General features: G+C 39.6%; 1 protein-coding gene across 11 annotated transcripts in view; it reads right to left on the reverse strand.

Annotated features, from left to right (window-relative positions):
* The window catches only part of mycbp2 (MYC binding protein 2), a 175,416-nt gene that overhangs the window by 53,272 nt on the left and 98,018 nt on the right, over positions 1–24,126 (reverse strand). For 8 of the 11 annotated variants that reach the window (XM_080198119.1, XM_080198120.1, XM_080198125.1 and 5 more), the window contains 14 exons: positions 23,822–24,040; positions 22,570–22,792; positions 21,146–21,264; positions 20,121–20,208; positions 19,858–19,907; positions 19,611–19,783; positions 19,365–19,509; positions 17,539–17,745; positions 17,223–17,278; positions 17,012–17,127; positions 16,028–16,125; positions 15,322–15,438; positions 13,746–13,886; positions 2,127–2,351 (listed from right to left, as the gene is read on the reverse strand). In XM_080198119.1, the coding sequence (XP_080054245.1) occupies positions 2,127–2,351; positions 13,746–13,886; positions 15,322–15,438; positions 16,028–16,125; positions 17,012–17,127; positions 17,223–17,278; positions 17,539–17,745; positions 19,365–19,509; positions 19,611–19,783; positions 19,858–19,907; positions 20,121–20,208; positions 21,146–21,264; positions 22,570–22,792; positions 23,822–24,040 (1,977 nt within the window). The remainder of the gene's footprint in view (positions 1–2,126; positions 2,352–13,745; positions 13,887–15,321; positions 15,439–16,027; positions 16,126–17,011; positions 17,128–17,222; positions 17,279–17,538; positions 17,746–19,364; positions 19,510–19,610; positions 19,784–19,857; positions 19,908–20,120; positions 20,209–21,145; positions 21,265–22,569; positions 22,793–23,821; positions 24,041–24,126) is intronic. The other 3 variants (XM_080198124.1, XM_080198126.1, XM_080198128.1) reach the window with 3 other exon arrangements.

The raw sequence follows: 24,126 nt of genomic DNA on the forward strand, positions 1-24,126 counted from the left end.
TTATTGAATTTCTGAAATTTTAACGATTCACTGCTAAAAAACTACTCTGAATTTAAACACAATGAGCTGGAATTTGCTGGAGCAGGGAATTTCACGGCATTACAGTTAGTTCAGATGTTTTCCAGTAACTTTTCGCTCAAAATATTTTTACCCTGCAAGTTGCTGGAAATGTGAACTGATGTGTTGCAAGGTCAACAGGGCACTTGGGGCCTTGGGTGGAAAATGGAATCAACCGTGTACCTTTGTTTTTATTCATTCAATGCACCTTGCTTCATTGGCTGGGCTAGCATTTATTGCCCATCCCTAATTGGCCTCGAGTGGCTGGCTTGGTAGGCCATTTCAGAGGATGTTTAAGAGTCAGTCATATTGCTGTGAATCTGGAGTCACATGCAGACCATACCAGGTATGGACGACAGATTTCTTTCCGCAAGGGACATTAGCGAACCAGATGGGATTTTGGATTTGTGGTCATAATTAGACTTTTAATTCAAATTCCACCAAGTGCCCTGCTGGATTTGAAGCCAGGTTTCCAGAGCACTAACCTGGATCAGGACAGAAAAAGAGGAATGTGGTCAATACCAAATTAGGTGCAGGAAAAGAAATAAAGGGAGAACAAGAGAGAAAGAGAAAACAGCGAAGTAAACAAAATGTAAAACTGGAAATTTGACACTTAACAGCTCCAACAAATCGCAACCCAAAGGACAGACACTTCATACTTTTACTTGCCCACTTTCTGGGTTAAGAAGTCGATTGGCAGTAACATGGCCCAGTAGGCTAGGTTTGTACGGCAATCTGGAAGCTACTGCACAGCATGTTCAAGAAATTTTAGCTTCCAAGAAACTGCATGTGTGCAGTTACATGAAAAAATTACAATATGCAGATTGCACAAAGTTTTTAAGAGAGGGCAATTGTTGGCAGTCACTAATTATTATACAAATGATACTTTTGCCCCATTTCATATTTAACAATAGAATTTGGGTGCTTACAGAGTTTGATTGTTTAAATATTTAACATTGCTACCTTTTCTATCATTTCTATCTTTCTTCAGTTCTGATGAAACATCACTGACCTGAAACATCAACTCAGCTTTTCTCCGTAGATGTTGCCTGACCTGCTGAGTATTTCTGTTTTTACCAGCAATTATTTCATTAAAAGCGTGCCAACACTTATCAGGCTTAACTATGTGGCGAGCGGTGGGCAATTAAGTATGCAAATGCAGCAACTGCAGAAAATCCCTGGAGAGCAGGCAATAAAATGCCATTTTCACAAAGCGCAATTCATAGGATACTTCTTCCTTGTCACAAGCTGCTGGCCGATTTGTGCATCGACAAAAGTTGGCACAATTCGTGTACCATTATTTTCTCAGCAAATTCCAGCCCAATTGGTTTTTAAGACTGTGATCTGTTAGAATTGTTTTTCATGTATGCACCATTCTTAAATATTTCTTAAAATACCATAGAAATAATAAGGATCTGCGATAACAAAAATTTGATCAAAATAACTACAGGATTTGAAATGTGTGAATTGTAGTTTTCACTGTTGCACTTACTTATTGCTACTACTAAATTTAGAATAAATTTGACACGAGCTACATACACAAAAATGTCAGATTCTGTGAACTAATTTCAATAAAATCTGGCTGATAACAAAATTTAGATGCCTGGTTTTGGCTTTCAAATTATAAAAGGAACAGCCAGAACACGAGATTATTACAGCAATTTATATAATACACAGGAATAGAGATTTTATTAATCTGTCATTTAAAGTCAGTGTGATTAATGTGATTTATAATCAGTTAAGGAAAGTAGTTTTTGAAGGGTATAGAGGAGAGTACAAAAAAGTAAATCAAAGCGACAGGTCACGTTGAATCATAGGATTTTGCAGCTCAAAAGCAGAGTATGCACCTGCAGATCACCAAATTTGGTAAGCATGGTATAAAAGCTTCTATGATTTTTCACAGTACCCAAAGGCATCAATGCCTGTTTTTTTTTTAAGTGAAGAAATTATACCAGTACCAGATGTCCTCCTATAATATTATGCAAAAGCTTGAGAAGACATCAGTTTTGCAGCATTTGCTCTAATGTGTTGATTGGTACCTGCAATAACACACTTTCATGAATCCATACCTCGCCTAATGCCTTGACTCTGTTCCCAAGAACTAACATTCCAATGGGGATACCTCTAAGGTTAGGGCAGCTCCTGATGTTGTGCCCTGAAGGCCCAGTCTTCACTACCTTATATACTCCTGGTCCGCCTTGCAGGAACATCTTTTCCTGCTCTTTCAACACTACTTCATGGGACCGACGTGAATTTACTTCTCTGAAGTAATCATCAGTGATGGATTTAGGCTCCTGGAAACAAAAGCAAATATATTCATTGCACTAAAGCATTTGAATTTATCTTTTTAAAGCCGGTTTGTATCAGAACATAAATTCTGGGCCCCATGACTTAAGCAATGCGAATAGTATTAACACCACAAAACATTAGGAGGTAATCTGTCCTATAGGTTAAAAATTAACTGTCTTTTGTTATCCACATGCAAACATAACATAAATGTGAATGTCTAGAGTCAAAAGCAATCATGTGGCACAGCAAAATGCCCCAAGATCCCTTCATTGTTTCTAAATTGACAAACTGCTCACCTGATATTTAATATAGGATGTGTTGAGATTTCCTCAACTTAATATCATTAAGGTCAAACCCATCGTCTTCAGTCTCTGCCACTGATTCCAGCCCCCTCCTTGGCAACTATTTGCAACCTAGGTGTCATATTTAGTTGCAAATGAGCTTTAAACCACATATGCCTGCCATCACCAAGATCACCTTATACCTCTGCAACATTGCCTGACTTTACCTCTGCAACACTGCCCAACTCTACCTCTGCCCATTTGCTGCTGAAACTCTCATTTATGCCTTTGTTATCTCTAGACTCAACTATTCCAATTTATATCTGGGTTGCTCTACCCTCATTCCAAATCTGTTCATCCCTCCCTACTGGATAAACTAAAGTGGCTCCCAGTTTGGCAATGCCACCATTTAAAAATTATCATAGTTTCAAATCCCTCAATGGTCTTGTTCCTTCCAATTTCTAATCTCCTCCAGGTCTACAGCTCTCTAAACTATCTGCAACCCTCCAATTCTGGCCTTGAGTATTTTTAATTGCTCCATTGCTGGCATTGTGTTTTCAGCTGCCAAGGGTCTGAGCATGGAATTCCCTCTCTAAAGCTCTTTGCTTTTTTCATTTTTTTGCCTTCTTTTTATGACCAAGTTTGAGATGATCTATCTTACTATCTCCTAAAATGGATTGCTGTTACATGCATATATTGCTTGTCAAATGCAATATATGCATGTAAAAGATATTGATTTTGCTGAGAATTCCTGAACTCTTCCCACCAGAAAAATGTTCAAATAGGTAATTTCTAAGATTCAGACTTGCAACTTTCTCAAAAGTAAAGTTAATGTTAATGAGTATGCCCATTTGTTAGCAACAACAAAATATAAAACTGGCTTTGACAAATATTTCTGCAACATCAGTGAAAATGCTGCAGTAGCAAAAAAAAAGCACTCGTCAAACAAATCATTTGATGGATGATTACAATACAAAACGAGGCCTATTGAGTCTGTCAGTTCTCTGCACGAACAAATTCGCTAAATGCATTCCCCCTCCCTTTCCTTATAGCCCTGCAAATTTTTGTTTGGGTACTTGTCAAGTTCCCATTCAAAAAGCAGTCTCCATTATACTCTTAGGCAGTGGGTTCCAATATCTGTGTAAAAACATTTTTTTCCTCCTCGTGTCACTGTTGATGCTTTTGTCAGCGGGCAGTGGAGTGAGTGGGAAGCAGAGTGAGCTACTAGGGCTTAATATCAAAAAGGGCTGGAAGGAAAAAAGGCCAGGTGAGTTCGTTTGAAAAACAAAAAAAAAAAATTTTTTTTCAAAACTACTACAGTGAATAATGGAGGGGCATGTGATGTGTGGTTTCTGTATGATGTGGGAACTGGTGGACCCCAGGGTTCATCCCAGTGACCATGTCTGCAGTAAGTGCAGGTTGCTGGAGGAGCTCCAGCTCAGGGTAAATGAGCTGGCCTCTGAGCTACAGACACTGAGGCTCATCAGGGGGAGAGAGAGTGCCATTGTCAATGGGGTGCAAGTGACATCCACCCCCCCTAGACTGGCTAACTCTAAGGGTCAGGGACAAGAGGGGGCTGCTGGGAGGAGGAAGGGGGGTGAGGAGCGGAGGCTTCAGCCTCTTAATCTGCATAACAGGTTTGAGGTTCTTGCTTCCAGGCTGGACGAGAACGAGGCAGGTGAGGTTGGTGAGCAAACTGCACACGGTACAGTGCTGCAGCAGGACATAGGCAAAGAGAAAGGGAAAAGGAACGTAGTAGTGATTGGGGATAGTGAGGTGAAGGGTATTGACACTGTCCTTTGTCACAATGACAAAGTGCACAGAAGGGTGTGTTGTCTGCCTGGTGCTCGGGTCCGGGATGTTGCAGCTGGGCTGCAGAGGAACCTGGAGTGGGAGGGTGAGAATCCGGTCGTTGTGGTTCATGTGGGTGCCGGCGACGTAAGCAAAATGCAGACTGAGGATCTGGGGAGAGAGTATGAAAAGCTGGGAATGGAATTAAAAAGTAGAACCGACAAGGTGGTTATCTCTGGGCTACTGCCTGAACCGTGTGCAGATGGGCGTAGGGTTGACAGGATTAAGGAAGTGAATGGGTGGCTCAGGGATTGGTGTGGGAGGAATGGGTTTGAATTTATGGGGCATTGGCACCAGTATTGGGGTAGGTGGGACCTGTTCGGGCGGGATGGGGTTGGTCTGAACCGTGCTGGGACCAGAGTGCTGGCGAATCGAGTAAAGAGGACTGTAGACAGGGCTTTAAACTAATTAGGGGGGGGGGGGGGGGGGGGGAGGGTGTGAGGGTAGGTGACCTTACAAGGTCTAAAGTTAAGGAGAGTGTACATGTAAGAGAAGAGGCCGAGGATGTCCCAATAATAGAAGGAGTAGGGGGCGTGAGTATAGTTGGTGGCGTTGTGGCAAATAGGGTCCAGGTGAAGGCTGGGATGAAAGCACTTTATCTGAATGCACGAAGCATTCGGAATAAAGTGGATGAGCTGGTGGCGCAGATCGACACAAATGGATACGATCTGGTGGCCATTACAGAGACGTGGCTGCAGGGTGACAGGGACTGGGAGCTGAATGTACAGGGCTATCAAGTGTTTAGGAAGGATAGGCAGGAGGGAAAAGGGGGGGGGTGTAGCTCTGCTGATTAAGGATAGCATCACGGTGGTAGCAAGGGATGATATTGGAGCCAAGGAGCAGAGGGTGGAATCGTTGTGGGTGGAGATTAGGAACAGCAAAGGGAGGAAGACGCTGGTGGGTGTCGTCTATAGGCCTCCGAATAATGATCTGGAGGTGGGGCGGGCTGTTAACGCGCAAATAAGTGCGGCGTGCAGGAATGGGACGGCCGTAGTTATGGGGGATTTCAATCTGCATATTGATTGGTCGACCCATGTTGGACGTGGGGGGCTCAAGGAAGAGTTCTTGGAATGCTGCCGGGATAGTTTCCTCGAACAGTGTGTGTTGGAGCCGACGAGGGAGCGAGCTATCTTGGATCTGCTGCTATGTAACGAAGCGGGTAGAATTAGGGACCTTGCGGTGAAGGATCCTCTTGGGGAGAGTGATCATTGTATGGTGGAGTTTCTGTTGCAGATGGAGGAGGAGAAAGTGGGTTCCCGGACACGCGTCCTTTGTTTGAATAGAGGGGAGTACGGTAGGATGAGAGAAGAATTGGCGAATGTGGACTGGGAGAGCGCGTTGGAGGGAGGGTCTGTTGAGGAGCAGTGGAGGATCTTTAAGGAGATCTTTCTTGGTGCTCAGCGGAAATTTATTCCGATGGTCAAAAAGGATAGTAGGAGGCGAGGTAATAAGCCGTGGATAACGAAGGAGGTGAAAGAAAGTGTTAAACTAAAAGCGGAGGAATTTAGAGTAGCTAAGAGTAGTGGGCGAGAAGAGGATTGGGAGAGGTTTAAATGTCAACAAAGATTGACAAAGAAGTTGATAAAGAAGGGTAGGAGAAACTATGAAGCTGGGCTAGCGCTTAATATAAAAAAGTATAGCAAGAGTTTTTATAAATATATAAAAAGGAAGAGGCTGGCTAGGGTGAATGTTGGTCCTTTAGATGATGAGAAAGGGGACCTAGTGGTAGGGGATGGGGATATGGCTAAGGTATTGAATAACTTTTTTGTTTCTGTCTTCACAGAGGAGGACATGAATAATTTGCCGGGTGTTAGCGATGGAAAGGTGGTAGGACTGGAGGGCCTTAATGACATTACTGTTACTAGAAAGGCGGTGCTCGACAGACAGGAGGGGCTGATTGTGGACAAGTCCCCAGGACCGGATGGAATGCATCCGAGGGTTCTGAAAGAAATGGCGGAGGTGATAGTGGATGCCTTGGTGGTTATTTTCCAAACGTCGCTGGATTCCGGGGAAGTGCCGGATGATTGGAAAACGGCTAATGTTACGCCGTTGTTTAAGAAGGGTGCCAGGCAAAAGGCGGGGAATTATATGCCGGTTAGTTTAACGTCTGTGGTAGGTAAAATGTTAGAATCTGTCATTAAGGAGGAAATTGTGAGGCATCTTGAAGGGAATTGCTTGATAGAGCAGACGCAGCACGGTTTCATTAAAGGGAAGTCGTGTCTGACAAATTTACTGGAGTTCTATGAGGATGTGTCTAGGGCGGTGGATAGAGGAGAGCCGGTAGATGTGGTCTTTCTAGATTTTCAGAAAGTGTTTGACAAAGTGCCTCACAAGAGGTTATTGCAGAAGGTCGAGGGACATGGAGTTGGGGATAGGGTGTTAGCGTGGATAGAGGATTGGTTGTCAAATAGGAGGCAGAGAGTGGGGGTCAACGGGTGCTATTCGGATTGGCGGATGGTGACTAGTGGAGTGCCCCAGGGGTCGGTGCTGGGGCCTCAGCTTTTTACCATTTATATAGATGATCTGGAGGAGGGAACCGAGTGTAGAGTGTCGAAATTTGCTGACGACACCAAGATTGGGGGAACGGCAAATTGTGCGGAGGGTGTGGAGAGTCTGCAGAAGGATCTAGATAGGCTGGGCGAATGGGCCAGGAAATGGCAAATGGAATTTAATGTTGGCAAGTGTGAGGTGGTCCACTTTGGTAGGAAGAATGGTAGGAAGGACTATTACTTACGGGGCGAAAAACTGCAGCAGGCGACGGTGCAGAGGGACCTCGGGGTCCTTGTGCATGAGTCGCAAAAACCCAGCTTGCAGGTGCAACAGGTGGTCAGGAAGGCGAATGGGATGCTGGCCTTAATGGCGAGGGGGATTGAATATAAAAGTAGGGAGGTCTTGTTGCATCTGTGTAGGGCATTGGTGAGGCCGCAACTGGAGTACTGTGTGCATTTTTGGGCGCCGCACCTGCGCAAAGATATTTTGGCCTTGGAGGGAGTGCAGAGGAGGTTTACTAGGCTGATACCGGAGTTGAGGGGGTTGAGCTATGAGGAGAGGCTGAATAAACTGGGCTTGTACTCGTTAGAGTTTAGAAGAATGAGGGGAGATCTCATTGAGACGTATAAGATGATGAATGGGATGGATAGGATAGAGGTGGAAAGACTCTTCCCGCTCAAAAAAGACAGTAGGACTAGGGGGCACAGCCTCAAGATAAAAGGGGGGCGGTTTAGAACGGAGTTGAGGAGGAACTTCTTCACTCAAAGGGTGGTGAATCTCTGGAATTCTCTGCCCGTTGAAGTGGTGGAGGCTACCTCGCTAAATATTTTTAAGACGCGGGTTGATGGGTTTTTGATAGGAGAGGGGATTAAGAGGCGGGAAAGTGGAACTGAGCAGCGACAGATCAGCCATGATCTTACTGAATGGCGGGGCAGGCTCGAAGGGCTGGATGGCCTACTCCTGCTCCTATTTCTTATGTTCTTATGTCAATCATCTTTAAATCCATTCATTCTTGCTCTCGATCCTGAGAATAACGGGAACAATTTCTCCCCAGCTACTCTGTGAAGACCCACTTGGACACCTTTATGAAATTTCCTCTCAACTGTCTCTCCTCTAAGAGGAGCCCTAGCTTTGTAATCTAGCCATATAAACCAAGTCCCTCATCCATGGAATCATTCTAGAGTACAGTACCCAGGATTGGACACATTATCCCGTTAAGGACAACCTGTGTTTTTTAAAGGTTCATCATAACTTTGTCCTTACATTCCATGCCTCTATTCATAAAGCTCTATTTATAAAGATCCCATAAGCTATTTTTGAATAATTATTCTCTCAATCTTACTTGCCACTTTCAAGAATCCATGCACATATCCCTGCCCCCTCCCCATATCTTTGTTTCTGCATCCTTTTAGAATTATACTCTTTAAATATACATTGCTTCTCCTCATTCTTCTTACCAAAATGTATCATTTCACAGTTTTCTGCTACCTTCTTTGACTAAAAGTAATCTGCAGCTGTAAATGCAGCACAATTCTAAGACCAACATCCTTCTCGAAAGTTAATTGCGCCACTTCATAATAAATGCAATTAGTAAGTAACCAACACCTTGAAGATGACAATCTTGGAGAGGACAATATTACACATATCCAGAAACTCGGTGAAATTTTCACAGCGGGGATGGGACAGAATATGCAGCGAGCCATTCAAAGCTCTATCCACTTTAGCAGGACTGGAAGATGCCCCCCAGCAAGAGGGCCTGAAAATTCCAGCTTATGTGCTGAGCTTGCTTGTGCTCAGTACATCAAGGAACAAAAATCTGACAACAAAACCATGATCAAAGTCGTATTATACGAAATGGGTGTCAAGATTGTCATAAACTGTGTAGTACTGTCATAAGTTGTGTAGTATGAACTCATTTTTAGCAAGGTTGATTTTTAAAAACCCATTTATAACCTTTAACTTGATTTTATTTGAGAAACCAAACATTAACCACTCATTTAAACTTACCTGATACCATACAGTCTTAGAAATCCATGATAAGATATCCATGTCCCTGACGCCTTCGCTAGCATTAAAGACAATCTAATTAACAAATTTTAAGTCAAACTTGGATAGGATCCTAACTAAGATGCCAAGATATTTTGATGAAATTTGCTAAGTTATTTAAAGCTTTCATCACATTCATGCTAAGACATTTGGCCCCTTTTAATTGAAATGTTCACTTTACAGGACTGATCAGGGAACAAATCCCAGCCAGCGTATCTAATAGAAATCCATCTGTTCTCAGCTGGCTTACTAAGTAAGGTAGCATGTCTGAAGAAATTTGATGGCACATTCTTCATCTTGGAAGAAAGCAAGTCACCCTCCTGAAGAATAAGCAAACAGCAGCACTGGTATCCAAAATTAGCATGTGGTAAATCACCTATCCACCCTCCCACCTAATAAAAGAGGAAGCAATTCACAACTGGTGCAAAAGCAAAGAGATGAAATATAACAGGGCAAATAGAAAAGACAGGCTGAAAATAGTAACATTGTTTAAAAAAGTTATCAGCATTTCTTTTACCAATATACAAAGCTAAAATATGAATCAAACTTTCCTGGCCAGCTCTGAATCTGCTACATAATGTCAGTTTTGCAATATACTACGTGTATGGCCTGTATGAAAGGCAACTGAAAGCCTTAGATGGGTCTCTATGTTACATAGCTTACTTATCTTTTTTGATAGACTCAAAGCTCACATTCAAAGAAAAGCTGAATGTTTCATTTGAAGATATGAAACCAGAACCAATCACATCTCCGAGAAAGGCTGCCTAGAGCCCTTGCAGCAATCATCTTGGCTTTCCAAGTACTCCATTCTAAACCTTGACAGGGATGGATGATATAAGAGAATCATAAACATACCTTAACACTGACCCAAACTATCTTGTACCTAATATAGCTTTCCATTGCACTGACATTTTCAAAAGACCTGGATCAATCTGTAGTGCTCCACAGGCCCAGCCATTAACACGGCTTCATTCAGGTACATGCCACCCAGGCATTCTAACATCCTGCAACCCCACCACCCCTCAAACATATTTAGGCTTCACATTCTAATCTCGACTGGCCTGCTGTCAAAAAGAGTCCAACTTCTGACCTTTCTTACTTCTGTGGGTATAGCCACGTGTACCAACAGCCTACCTCTGAGTGCTCCAAAGGCCTAGATCACTCACCTTCCAGATTCGATCCATCATATGTAATTCCAGCCTCAACCTCTCTTGTTTATTACTGTACATGAACAAATCCCCCCCTCCCCGAAATCTAATCTCACATTCCCAATAGTTGCTGATTTCCCTACCCTTGCCTTTCCCATGTGCATTCAAATGACTTCAAGACAGGGTGTCATATGATCCAGCATTCAATGCCCAATTTCCTGCTGAGCATCTTGAGCTTTGAAAAGTATAAACTAAAAAATGAATACATCACTAAAAAAAGTTAGAACTAACTTGGGATCACTGAATATTGACGCAGAAAGTTGCACACAAACAATCTGAGACAAATAGAAAAAGGGAAGAGAAAAGTATTCCAGGGAAAGGAGAACAGAATAGTTAAACCGGGTAAATGAACAAATCACAGTTACAGAGAAACAATTTTAATTCTGCTTTTCTCCATGAATGGGGTGGGAGATGATTAGCATTCCAAAAACTGTCAATCATTCAGATTTATTGAACATTGTAGATTTAAGTGGTACAATATCTTCAATTATTCGAGGCTGACAATAAAAATTTAGACTGGCCAAAACACAGGTGAAATTCAAACACAGGTAGAAGAAAAATGTTGAACAGTAACGTCAAAAAGATCAGGAGAAACGAGGTTAAATACAAATTTTTTCTAAGTCTGTGCAGGTTGTAACTAAGAACAGGACAAAGTTTTTGTATTACTGGATAAATGTTTGAACAGGCTGTGCGATGAATCAAATTCAGTCATGAAGAGAAGGAATACTTTGAAATTTTGATAAAACTGACAAGAAAAGATTAAGATGAAAAGATAAGTTTCAGGCTATAGAAGAGAATTACTGATGACATAGCAACTTTTATGGTACCCGGTGCAGAAGTGGAAGACATGTGCTGCAGGAACTGAGCATGCTTGCTAACGAATACAATTATTTGGCAAAAACAAATCAAGTACTTTTCAGTCCACTTATTTCAGCACAGCAATATCACTTCTTCAGGAAGTACCTCAAACAAACCAGAGAATGCAAGGAGAGAAAACGGCAAGAGATTCAATACAGTCAAATTTAAATATGAATTTGGGGTGTGACCACCCCCAAATGGCCTTTAATACAACAGTCACACTTGGTGCATGACGTACACAAATTATGCCACAAATCCAGGAATTTTAAAAAAACACATATCTGAAAACACAAATTAAACATTTTTCTTTACAATGCAAATATAAAAATGGCTGGTATTTCACTGGTCCTCTTCCAGAAAAGTTATGCTATACTGGAGAATTCAAGACAAAATCAATGCCCTCATAAAAAAACTTCTACTTGAATGTCTTTATGGATGAAAGCAAAATGTGAAAGCAATTTGCACAAAGTAAACAATACAGGGAAAAAAACTTGTCAGTAATGCGTATAATTGTTTGAAACAAATTGTTGAAATTTAAAGGAATTCTTGCTTACAAAATGAACAAAGCACAATCTGATTGCACAACACTGAATGTACTAAACTAGTACCTCTCTTTTGACTTTTACTTGACAAAAAAACTCAAATGCAGTGTATACCTCAATCTGCAATTTTTGCAGTGTACGCAACATAATCCACTTCTAATCTTGCAACACAGAAGTGCCAATATTAACAAAGAAAGTGGTATGACATGCACACTAGGTACCTGCAATTTGACTGCTGGTAACAAACCAGAATAAATCTGGTTTGTTTGAGAACATCACAATCAACAGTACGCCTATTTAACTTTCACTTCAAAACACCCCTGTGTTGCTCAATTCCATTAACCCGTATGCTGCCATTTGTGAACAATTTGTGAGTTCAGATATTCTCACTACCAAGTGTGTTTTACTGAAGATTGCTTTACTGCATGCAAGCACAGTTTAATTTATTGGGTGTTAGGGTAAATTAATTCACTTGATGTGCGAACAAAAATTAGTTGCAAAAATACACTACATGCAAACACAGCATAAAAATTATTAAAATGCAAGATTAACTATATTAATTTTGCTTGTGGTCAATTTGAAGCAGAATATGGATAAAATTTAAATTTTCTTCTGTAAATAATTCAGTTTATATTACAGTGTGATATTGCCAAAAATTATCAAAATGCATTACAAGTAGTTTTACTTCACAAGAGAATTTAACCAGTTAAAAATACTTGATTCCATTCCTTTTAGCAAACATTTGCACTCCTACCTTGACTACTGGCACAGGTTAATAGCCCAGGCTGCAAATCACTAAACGTTCTTAGCAGCATTAACCACAAAGCTGCTCGTAACACAAGCAAATATACTGCGCTGATCTTTATTACTTCTACTTTAATTTCTGGATTGTATATTTTCTTCATTTTTAATTTTGCAGAGCATGGGATATATAGACTGCCATTCTGCAAATAAGAGTCTGCTGTAGAATCACTTACTACTGGTTGGGGGAAGTGGGGCTGGGGAAGAGGTGAAGAGAGAGTGCTTGTGCTTTAATATTGTATTTCTGCATGATTTTTCCTGTTCTACTACATCAGGAAAGATGTGGCATAGTTAGTATAATAGCCACAGTATAAGGTGACATAATACTAGTCTTGAGAAGCAAGAGGGCTAAGGGAATAAGAGGGAAAGAGAAGATGCACTGTCTTTTTTAATCATTTTAGATACAGTCCAAATCCATTTACAATCCCATGTTTTGGTTATCATTCATATAGCTAAAGGGTGATTTCCCAATCAAATAGCAATGCATTTACACTACAATTCTGGGAACAAACCAGTTAAGAGTGTTAAGAATGTGCATGGCAAATTAAGATTTTTACTTGAGCCTTACAAGTCCGTTTTATCCATTAGATTATTAAGGATAAACCTTACTCTCCCTGCACAACTCCTTTTGTGGTCAACGTTATCTTAAACACTAAATTTTCTGACTATTTTAACAATATCTTGCACAACTGTTAAAATGAGAATGCTGCACTGAAGTAGTATCAGATGACTCATTGTACAGTACCTTTTTACGCAATTAAGCAGTGATTTGGCTGGCTCATTGATCAAATATTTCTTTTAAAACATTCAGCCCCAATGTAGCCACTGGTAAAGAAGTCAGGGCATCAAGTGTGCAGAAATGTATTCAACACGTCATGTCTCTTAATCACTGCTAAACGTTAGAACTTGAGGAAGCAGTTTTTATTAGTGAACCAAGGAATCATCTTCCTTCTCTAACTAAGCAATGTCAGAATTTGTGCTAAGCATTAACTGGTTAAGTATTGCATTAGTTTTGTGCAGCATTATTTCTCCTGCGTTTTAAATGAAAAAGTCCCTTGATGGAGAGAAAATTCTGCCCTTCCCATCAATGAACTTTATGTCTTATTGAAGCACAGCCTCCCATATGAGTGCTCTCTCTTCCTCAGAAATAAAGAAATTACAATATCATCCAAATTGTAACAGTTTAAAGTTAAGGCTAAAAGATACAAGCAAATAAATTTTAATTAATGCAGATTTTAGTAAATAGTGCGAAACAGTGCTCACAGACAGCAAAGGGGTTAAATTGCCGTAACAGGCATTTCATCATTGGCACCTTTACTTACATCAACAGGGACCAGAAGGCTCTTGCCCAGGTGTTGGTTAAAAGAGAGGCACCAGGCTTCAGTGTAACCATTCATGTTGGGAACATACTTCTTTACAGTCTCATCATTCAGTCTCAGCCATACACCATCATCATTGTGGATCTATGGGAAACAAGCAACAAAAACGAGCCATGCCCTCCTGTAACTGCCCCAGAGCTAAAAAGGACTATGAGGCTCCAGACTAGAGAGAAGGTGGGCATCAGAGGGTAGTATTTTAGCTTTAAGTGACTTGAAGAGAGCAACCTTCTTTACATAAATGGCAGACTGATCAGCAAACCAAAGCAGGGGCATAATCTTTCACGCTACAAATACCAATAAATGCTAATCTCATTTCTGCTTAAACTGCCCTGAATAGATGTGAGGAAAGAAAACCACAAGAACTGCAACATGATATGTGGAAACCAGTAATGACAGAATGAAGAAAACTCAAGGAAATACATTACAACACACATTTGTCACACTATGTACTCGTGACTTTTGTAAATTGTCCTCACTGCTAACCTAAGATTAATGCATTTATTCAGTTTTAATATGTTTAAATCAAAGCACAATTCACCTTCTTGCTAAATACATTTAACAAACTTCCAACACCCCATGTGTACTTGCTTTCATTGGCCTTACAATTTTAATCTCATCTGAATAAAATAATTTTTCTTTCCATCTTCCTCCAGGCTAAATAAATCAGTAATTTTTCAATTCTCATTGCTGCCCAATCCAAAATGTGAAAAGGAAGTTTTCCATTGCAGTGGCAATTAAGATAAATGTATGGACGCTCCATTTTAATGAAGAATCCAATCGCGTTATACCATTCTATTTTTCACCTGTGCATATCATTGCAGATCATCCATTTGTACTTGGACTTAATTTCTATACATATGAATGCGACAAGTTTGAAATCTTTCAAGTGAAAGAATTCTTCTGGACAACACCATAAGCGGATTACCCAATGGTGACAATACATACTTACAACACATGAAGTCCTATAAAACCAAGTAATCATCCCTATTCTGCACGAACATACTATTTTTAGTGCAGACCTCGCCTGCAGGCAAAACAGAATCTCGAATCCAAGTGATAAGCACTTCCACTCATAACTCTACCAATTTATCCAAACTCAAAAATAACACCTGTTTTTTTTTTAGCGACTGTATAGATGGACAGAAATGGTGATAATATTCTCAAGAGATGTTCCAGAATTTTAAAAAAATGAGAACATTTTAAATATATACCAGAATAATCATGTGTGAAGTGATATATTGTAAGGTCTATATAGCAACAAATTCCTAAAGATGCCCACTTACAGCATTTCCAGACTGCAGCCTCAAAGTTGCATGTGTGTCAAAGCAAATCAAAAATGAAACTGCATAATCAATCTAACTGTTGCTGCAAAAATTACTGAAGCTTGTGATGTATAGGCTGCTCACTTTATTATACTATTGCTGATGAATGTTAACTCTTTAAAAATACTTCCACCACATTTACACAGTTTTTTTATTCCTCATCTACAAAACCTCCTCTTAAGTAATGGTTTTTTTACCTCATCATTGAAAGTGATGGTTCCATTGACCTTCACTATGCCTATCTGCTCACTCTGAAGAGAGGGATGGCTACGTATACGAAGCCCTGCACTGTCCTTTGTCACAAATTTGCGGACCTGAGAGAAGTAATGAAACAGCAAGACAAAGATATAAGAAAAAAAGTTGTTCAGATTAAAAGCAATAGATTAAACAGGCAAAACAGTTGAGAATTAAAAAGCTGACACTGACAGAGAGAGATTTATTTGCTTCAAGGAGGAGTTACAAGGGCATTGGCTAATTTTCTGATTCTATAAAAAAAAAGTTTGCTCTAGGGACGTAATTTTCTTTTATAGTCAAGATCTAGCAAGGCAAACCAAAACCCTTGCAGACAAAAGCAATAACTGCTTTAAGTTTCATGTAGGAGTCATCTTCAAAATTTGTAAATTTCACATAAGCAGGAACCAAACAATATACAAGCATCGCAAATTATCAAAGTTTGCAAAGATAGCACAGTTTTTAATGAGAACGTATGCATACAATTCCAAAGCACAAGTTATGATTTGACAGCCTTTATTATTGCAAACACCTGAATATAGTGCGAACACCTAAAAGTCATATTCTGTTTACAACACCTTTACAATATGAAAACATTGCCTTTAATCTTTCTGTAACAAAACTCAGTTATGTTGTGTTATTTTGTTTGCTAATTCACACAAGACACCATACCTTGCTTGGTTGTGGCTCGGCCTTTGGTTTGACCATTTGAGATCCTGGTGGTATCATCCCTTTTGGTGGATCTTTCACTTCCACTTCTAGGCCAGCATCTTTCAAATGAGAGCAAACATCAAACTTCAAGCTAACAGCAATACCATGCATCAAGAAGAATAATAAAACTACAAGTCATTCTTTTAAAAATCTTAGGTATTACTTTCTGGAAAGAGGACGTGGAATTTGGAATTAAGGATTTTAAAATAATTTAGAAAAATAAGTGATTTAATATAACGAAAGACAACACAATTGGGGCAGCACGGTGGCACAGTGGTTGGCACTGCTGCCTCACAATGTCAATTCCAGCCTCTGGTCACTGTGTGGAGTTTGCATTCTCCTTGTGTCTGCATGGGTTTCCTCCGGGTGCTCCAGTTTCCTCCCACAATCCAAAGATGTGTGGGTTAGGTTGAATGGCCACACTAAACTAAGGGTCAGGGAGATTACTAGGGTAAATATAAGGGATTACAGGAATAGATCCTGGGTGGGATTGTGGTCAGTGCAGACTCGATGGCCTAAATGGCCTCCTTCTGCATATAGGGCTTCTATTCTATTACCATAGAATCAGCAGATAATCAATACAAATGCCTTAAACTGGAAGCAGTATCTTCAATGAAGAATCAGGTTTTCATGCTGTACAACACACTGCAAATTAATTAATTACTGCTGATACAGAAATGGATCCAAAATTGCAAAACCAAAAATCTGCTTCAGATGAATGCTATGTTTTACTAGACCACACTGCGCATCAAACCTGCAAAGTTCCTAGGTGCGAAAAGTAATGCAACGATCAGGAAGATGCATAAAGAGAAGTAAAAAGCAAGCTGAGAAGAGCTTCAAGTTTATTTAAAGACCATTACAGAAACTATCTTAATTCCTGAACTGTATTCCTAGAATGTCATTTGCTTGTAGCTATTAATGTAACATGTAATACATTAAATTTACCTGTTTCGATCCCATCTATAGTGACATGGATACTGTAAAGGCCTACAGCTCCAGGAGTCCAGTTTGCACTGTAGGTTCCATCATTATTAGCCCGAATTAACATATTTTCACTTGGCCTGAAAAAATTAATCAGTAAAATCAATAAAGCCAATACCTCCGGTGATACTTCAGACCAATATTTTTAAGTTCATGTTTGCTGCTTTCATTTTACCTTTTAGGGGTGGGAGATGCAAATCGAAGCTCTTCAAAAGAATAGTTCTCATATGCCTGTGTGAAGAGGAATGTAACATTATAGCTACAAAGCAAGTATGTAGTAAGATCTACTAAGTCAGGCCAACATGAAGGCAAAAACATGTTTACACCAACTCCCTAAACACTAACTTTCCAATTTAAACCAGGCCAGAAAACCAAACCTGAAGGGATAATTACTCTATCTCACTGGAGTCAGTTATGTGGGCACAGAGCTGTTTAGGATACTTATTAATGGTTTGCGGTGAAATCAAAATATTGAGAAAGTACGTAACTACCTTCATCATAGTGATTGCAGTATATCGAGCTTCTTTCACTATCATTGGTTCGTAAGATGCTTCCAGTTTGGGAAATGGCAATCCACCAAATGTCAGATCAGTACTTGAAACAGCAACTGGTGGACTGCCAGGGATACGATGCAGTTTTTTAGTGTTCTCCTGTTGCACAGACTTCTTTTGAGAAAGAGGAACAGCTTTCACCTCAACCTGTAAAGACAGAAATTACCTAGATTTACACAGACCGTTTTTCTTTTTGTTTGATGGGTACACATATAAGTAGCATTTCAACTGTAAAAACAGCCATCTAAGAAAATGACAAATTTCAATTACTGGCTCAAAGAAATTACATGACAATGCCTGAGACTTCATCAGACTTGGCACAGTTTTTATAAGGGGGCCCTTCATTTTGCATCATGAATTCCACCAGAGGTGACTACATTGCAGTTTATATACAATGTTCTCATACTGACAGAGAATTAAACACTCAGGACGAAAAAGAGAAATCGGGAAATAAAACTTGGCACCATCTTTAAACCTGGATAGGATTCTCCAGCCATTCATGCCAGCGGGATTCCATGGTCCTGCTGCAGTGAATGGAGATTTGACCAAATGCCATATTCTCTGTCCTTGCTGGCAGTGGCAGTGAGGTGTGAACGGCCGTTAGTTTTTCTCCAGTAGTGCACAGTGCCAAGTGGCTGTATTCAGGTTAAAAACAAGAGCTTTTGCAGCTTTTAGCTGGAAGCTCACATACAAGAAAAATTTATGCTAATTGTTTCAGCCAAGTTTAGAGTCCTAATAAGTTTCTCGGTTTCAAAGCACAAATCACCCTCCCACCCAAAGAAAAGACAATTCCTTTTCTAAACAATCAGGCCGCCTAAATGCTCTAAAAAGCTCTAAGAATATATCCAATTATTGGACTAATAAGTTTTTAATTCAACTCCGTATGATCAGTGAACCCAAAAAATCTGAGTCGTAAATCAGAGAGAAACCAGGCTTTCCAAAACAAATTCACAATTCCCAGGCTCTCTTCAGTTTCAATCCTGGTTATAAGGGATATCTTCACTTAAAGCTGATCAAATTTTTAAAGTGTGAAAAGAAAAACAAAAGGACTGATAATAAATCAGCAAATTGAATACAAATGCAAGTATTTCTCAAAGTAGGATATTTGCAAATCCTACACTATTTAAAAATTAGCGGTTTTGAGCAATTACTTCTTTGAATGGGACTTCACACAGGTTTATTAAGACTGTTGTCCTGGATAAATAAATACTTGTGATCTGATGTGTGTGTTGCACATACACCAATAACCATAATTACATTGTTATCTTCCATTGTAAATGTCAATTTAAAAATACAGATAGGGAAACTATATTTGAACAAACTTTGGCTGCATTTATATTTGGTCAAACACAGGCCATCCATATTTATGGTTACACAGATGTAGGAACCTGACATCTTTGATATTAAAGAAGTTTTAGGAAAGACTAATTACATCTATAATATAACAGTAGTGCAGAAGCCAGACATTATCAGCTTTAAAATACTTATTAAATGGACAGAAAAAAATCCAAGTACTTAAAGAAAAGCACTATTTGCAAATTTTCAAGCATCACTGGCTCACAGGACATGCAGAAAATTCTCACCATTGAAATTAGGAATTTATATTCAGTACCGTAGTGTTTCCCATTCACTTGTACCATCTAGGTGACAATTTCCCAATTCTTTTCAGTACATATGGATTTTTAAATCATATGTAACTTTGTGTACACAAAATATTATTAAATTATGTTCATACTTTGATCACCAGTTTCCAGGTTACTTTATACCTTCAGGTTCGGAACATGAACTACATCTCCATATTGGTCCTTAGTCTGAACAGTGATGGTAGCAGGCCAGCCACACCTGATATAGTCCTTATTCAGTATCAAGGAAGTTTTCTGAGGATCTGCGTAAGAATCTGGTTGTAGCCACCTAACATTATGAAGGAAGTGGTAACAGAAATTACAAATAAACTTTAACAAAGGCACCATAATTAAGATCATAATATTTTATGTATTAAATCTATGTATTACCTTGCAAGCCTTCCACCACTAGATCCGGGTAAACAGGCAATGAAATCTTCTAAAAAAGAATGCTCGTTGCTCTGCAGTTGGAGGGGCAGATTACCTTCTAGTGCCTCCAAGATAGTCGGTGAATGAGACAAAGCAAGGCCCTTTCCCAATAAACCAGCATGGTTTTTACAAACCTGGAATGGAAGATGCACGTGAGCAAGGTTAAGAAAAAAGATCAGTAATTTAAATGTAGCAACTGAGAGCTCACCTGCAGAGCTGATTCTTCAAGAATTTCAAGGTCCTCCTCTAGTTCATTGCCTGCCCAAACAAAGATGATTTAATAGAACAGTAATACAAGTTTGCTTTTACGTAATTAGCTTTCACTATTGCTCTTGGCTCAGCTGAAAGATATTAAAAAAAAATCAATATACTACGAAGATCCATTATTCAGCAATAATCTATAATAGATCCAGAAAAACAATAAGGACAAGCAAAACGCATATTTCTGACTGACAAAGCAAGCATCCATACCAACAGGAAGTGCAAGGTCTTTTTTCATTAGTGATGCTGCACACATACTTCCAAGGTATGCCAATTCCTTTTCCAATTGTAGGATTCCCTGCAAAACAGACATTTTTTGGCAGTTATTTTGGTTTCAGCAAATATCTACCTTTTAGAAAGTATTATCATGGGAGTAATACTAATGGGAGTTATAAAGATTAGAACAATTGGCATTTTTCTTCCCGTCAGAAGGTTTAGAAGATAAATTATGACATGGAACTTTACTTCAAAATCACTGATTTTAACTATTGAAGGAGCTTTATGCTGTATTTGATTTGATCTTGGGAATTCTGGATAGCCACAATTGCGACAGAAGTATTTTATTTTGCATGAATGGACACAGTGCAGGGGCAGGAAGGAACATGCATGTGTCCTTCCTGATTCGGGAATCTGGTGAATAGTTAGCAATATTATTGGAAGATAATCCTGTGGGTTTAGCCAGGTGGGATCTGACCATGGCTATCTGATCCCCAACCCACATTCTAGTCTAGGACTCACTTCACCGAGTCCCATTCTCATCTCTCCATTTCCCAGGCTCCCAAACACCCATCCAAGTTTCTATTGCGTTGACTCCCCATCACAAATGTCCCATAACTGCCAAATTGAGGTACCCACCCTGATCGCTCCAGACACCATGCAGAAAGAACGTGCAGACTTTGAACAGTGTTCCAAGCCAGGAATTGAATCCAGGTTCCTGGTGCTGTGAGGCAGCAGTGCTAACCACTGAGTACTCCTCTATGTCCACCGTGTCGCCCAGCCGTTGGACATGGAGGAATACTCAGTAAAATGTACATTTTGCAACTTAAGCAAATAAATTCTGATTTGTATTTTTAATAAATTTCCACTTTGGTCAGCATTCTCAAATTAATTTCAATGCAGCATTTACTGATAAAGCTTTAATTTCTATAAAGCAAAATTGTTAGGGTTTGGTCAGCTCTATTACAGAATAGATTTTGTTGTGCAATACTCCCATCAAATACACTGCAAAACATTACCTCATCAGGTCCAGGACTGAATTCGTAACCAACAGCAACACACTTGAAGCCGTAAAAACAAGCCTTCTCATCTTTCACATAGTCTGATGCAGTCTCCAAAGAGAAAATAACATCATTTCCTAGAAAAAAAAAATCACATTTAAATCTCAAAACATAATTTTGCAAAGTAACAGGCTCCAATTCCAACACTACTTGCATGGATCAAAATTCAATTAAACAGCACATTTTCAACAAAACAGTAATCCTCTTCTCTTTCCCACATACCCTCCCCACCTTAATTATATTTTTAGGGCACAGTTCCACTGAAGAAAACATTTGGTTTTGATGTAGAAGGCTTTTCAATATTTTCATGTTTGTAATGCAGGGAATGCTATTTCAAAACTCTTAACTAAGGCAAATATTAAAATATTACAGTCGTACTCAGTTCTTCAAAGATGTTTCACTTCAACTACTGTGATCAATGAAGGCAATAAAAGGAGTGTAAAGTAATCATGACCATATTATAGTCATAAAACAATCTGATACACCAAATAAAAAGATGCACTGAATTCTAATATTTGACAGCACAGGAATTTGGGAACATATAAAGGGTGGGTAATAAAATCCTACACACAAAACATTTGTTTTGTTCATTTTCTTAAAAAGTTCCCCATTCCAGTGTTTTCGTTTTACAAAATATTGCTTTGTGCTCCCAACTCAATTTTCTTCCTAATCTTTTTTAAATGTGTGATTTTCCCTTCACTCCACCCATGTCTGCTGTGACTCAAGTGTCGCACTCTTTATCAGAGCATAGTACACCAAGTGGAGGCAAGGACTTGACAGGAGATATTCAACGTCCAAAGATGTCAGACAATAAAGCTTTCAAGAACTACTTCAGCTTGAATGTGGACTTTTGAATTAAGGTTTCTATTGATGGCCAGAGATGTCAGTCAAGCATTATTCAATAATGGGTGAGATTTTTCAGCTGTTCACACAAACAGGATCTTCTGGCTCCACTGTCATAGGTTTCCTGGCAGTGGGAGGTGGATTGAAATCTCACCGAGAGGGCAGGACTAGAAGATCCCCACTGCCAGCCAATGGTGGGCCACTTTCTGCCAAGAGACAAGCTGTTGCATGGGGGCCATAAAATCCCACCCAACATTTCAGACCAGCCAAAGTCAGAAATATAGCCTTTACTTGTAGTATTGGGCTTACAGAACCAATCACGTTGCAGCTGAATTGATCTGCATATTATTTTCCTTTCAACGAGGAGGCCCGAGGCTCTGCGTATCAAGACAGCGATTCACCCAACAACATTTTTTCTTGCTACTTGCCGTGAAAACTTTATTAATCATCCCTTTGAAGTTTAAAGACTACAGCAGTGTCCATACAAACATGAAACATAGCATGTATCTCTTAAAAAAGAGAGAACTCTCCCCCCATACCTGGTAAAACAAGGACTGTAGTTGGCCATCCAGTAGAACCAGAAAACTTTTTCAATTCTATCCATGAATTAAGACTATCATGGCTTGTACTTTTAGGCCCAAATCCAGAACTTTGAAAAGTTTTATTCGGAATCAGCAAACGGAGCACATCCTCTGGTTGTGCAGTACCACACAATGGGTCAAACTCTATAGTCATCCACCTGACACAATCTGGAAAAGTTACCTAGGTAAGAAACAAGCACTATTATTTTGATCTTTCAAACAGTAGCTATTTGAAGGATCTTAGGGTCTGAGTTTTAGTCTAATCCAAATGAATAGATGACTACCTGCATAATGATTTTAATGAAAATATATTTGAGCAATTTTTATCCTTTTATTATAGCTGCGATTCAGTACAAATTTCCTAGGTCAGAAGACTGGTTGACAGCAGAAAATGTCACACTGCAAAGCATGAGAAAGGGATATTTAGCACATCAAACCTATTCTTATAAAATACCAGCCAATCTGCTCTTCACACTAGTCAACCTTTGAGCATCTGTACCAAAATTCTACAAAGATATTCTTTCTACCATCCTTAGACATAATTAATTAAAATTTCTGGTTTAGCCTTAGATCCTACACTAAGCTTTTGAGTTGTATTTTTACATTTCCAAAACCTCATCAGGTCAGGAACTACATTTGACACTGAAGAATGAGGAATCAGAGCAGCAGGAGGCGATACGACCTTTCAAGCTTGTTCCACATTAAATATAGTCATGGCTGATCTTCTACCATAACTCCACTTCTCCAGTTATCCCCATATCTTCTGGTTCCTATGGTGCCTGAGGGTCTATCAATCACAGTGTTGAATATACTTAACACTCGAACATTCAGAGGGCTCTGGAGTACAGAATTCCAAGCCCGTTAGTGAAGAAATTACTCACTGCCACTCTAAATGGCCCAAACCCTTATCCTGAGCCTACGTTCCTTAATTTTAGGCTCTTCAGCCAAAGGAAACAGACTCTTAGCATCTAAAATACATCACTCATTTAGGTTTGTTCTTATAATTCTCAATTCCATTCACCAGATGTTTAGCAAGGGAGACTGCCAACACAAGGACCAAAGTTTAACCAATATTGATAAGTCTGCTTCTCCTGAAGCCACTTTGGGCTCAAAAGGTCTGATACAATGGACAGAAGTTTTTATTTAGAAGATTAGTTTGTACTGTGTTTTAAAACACACGTCTGCAATACAATAAATTTTTAATTGGTACCTTTAATTGGCTGACGCCAGCTGGTTTATAAGGATGGTCACTCTCCACCACAGCATAATGGCTAGAAGTAGTACAAGCAGAAAGGCCTTGTTCTGGCTGATTCCCTGTTGCACTGTCTGTGGACTGATTAGGATTAAAGGCAGGTGGAGCATATTTTTGGTTTAAAGTTGCGACAGGAGGCAGAAGCTCTTGTACAAGACCAAAAACTTCAACTGCAGCCTATTTGATAAAAAAAGACCTGCTGTAAAACTCAGATAACCGAGTACTAAAATAAGCACATGATAAAATCATTGTTGATTATGCTG

This window comes from Carcharhinus amblyrhynchos, chromosome 10, assembly GCF_965287045.1.
Source record: "Carcharhinus amblyrhynchos chromosome 10, sCarAmb.v2.hapA, whole genome shotgun sequence".
Taxonomy (NCBI): Eukaryota; Metazoa; Chordata; class Chondrichthyes; order Carcharhiniformes; family Carcharhinidae; genus Carcharhinus; species Carcharhinus amblyrhynchos.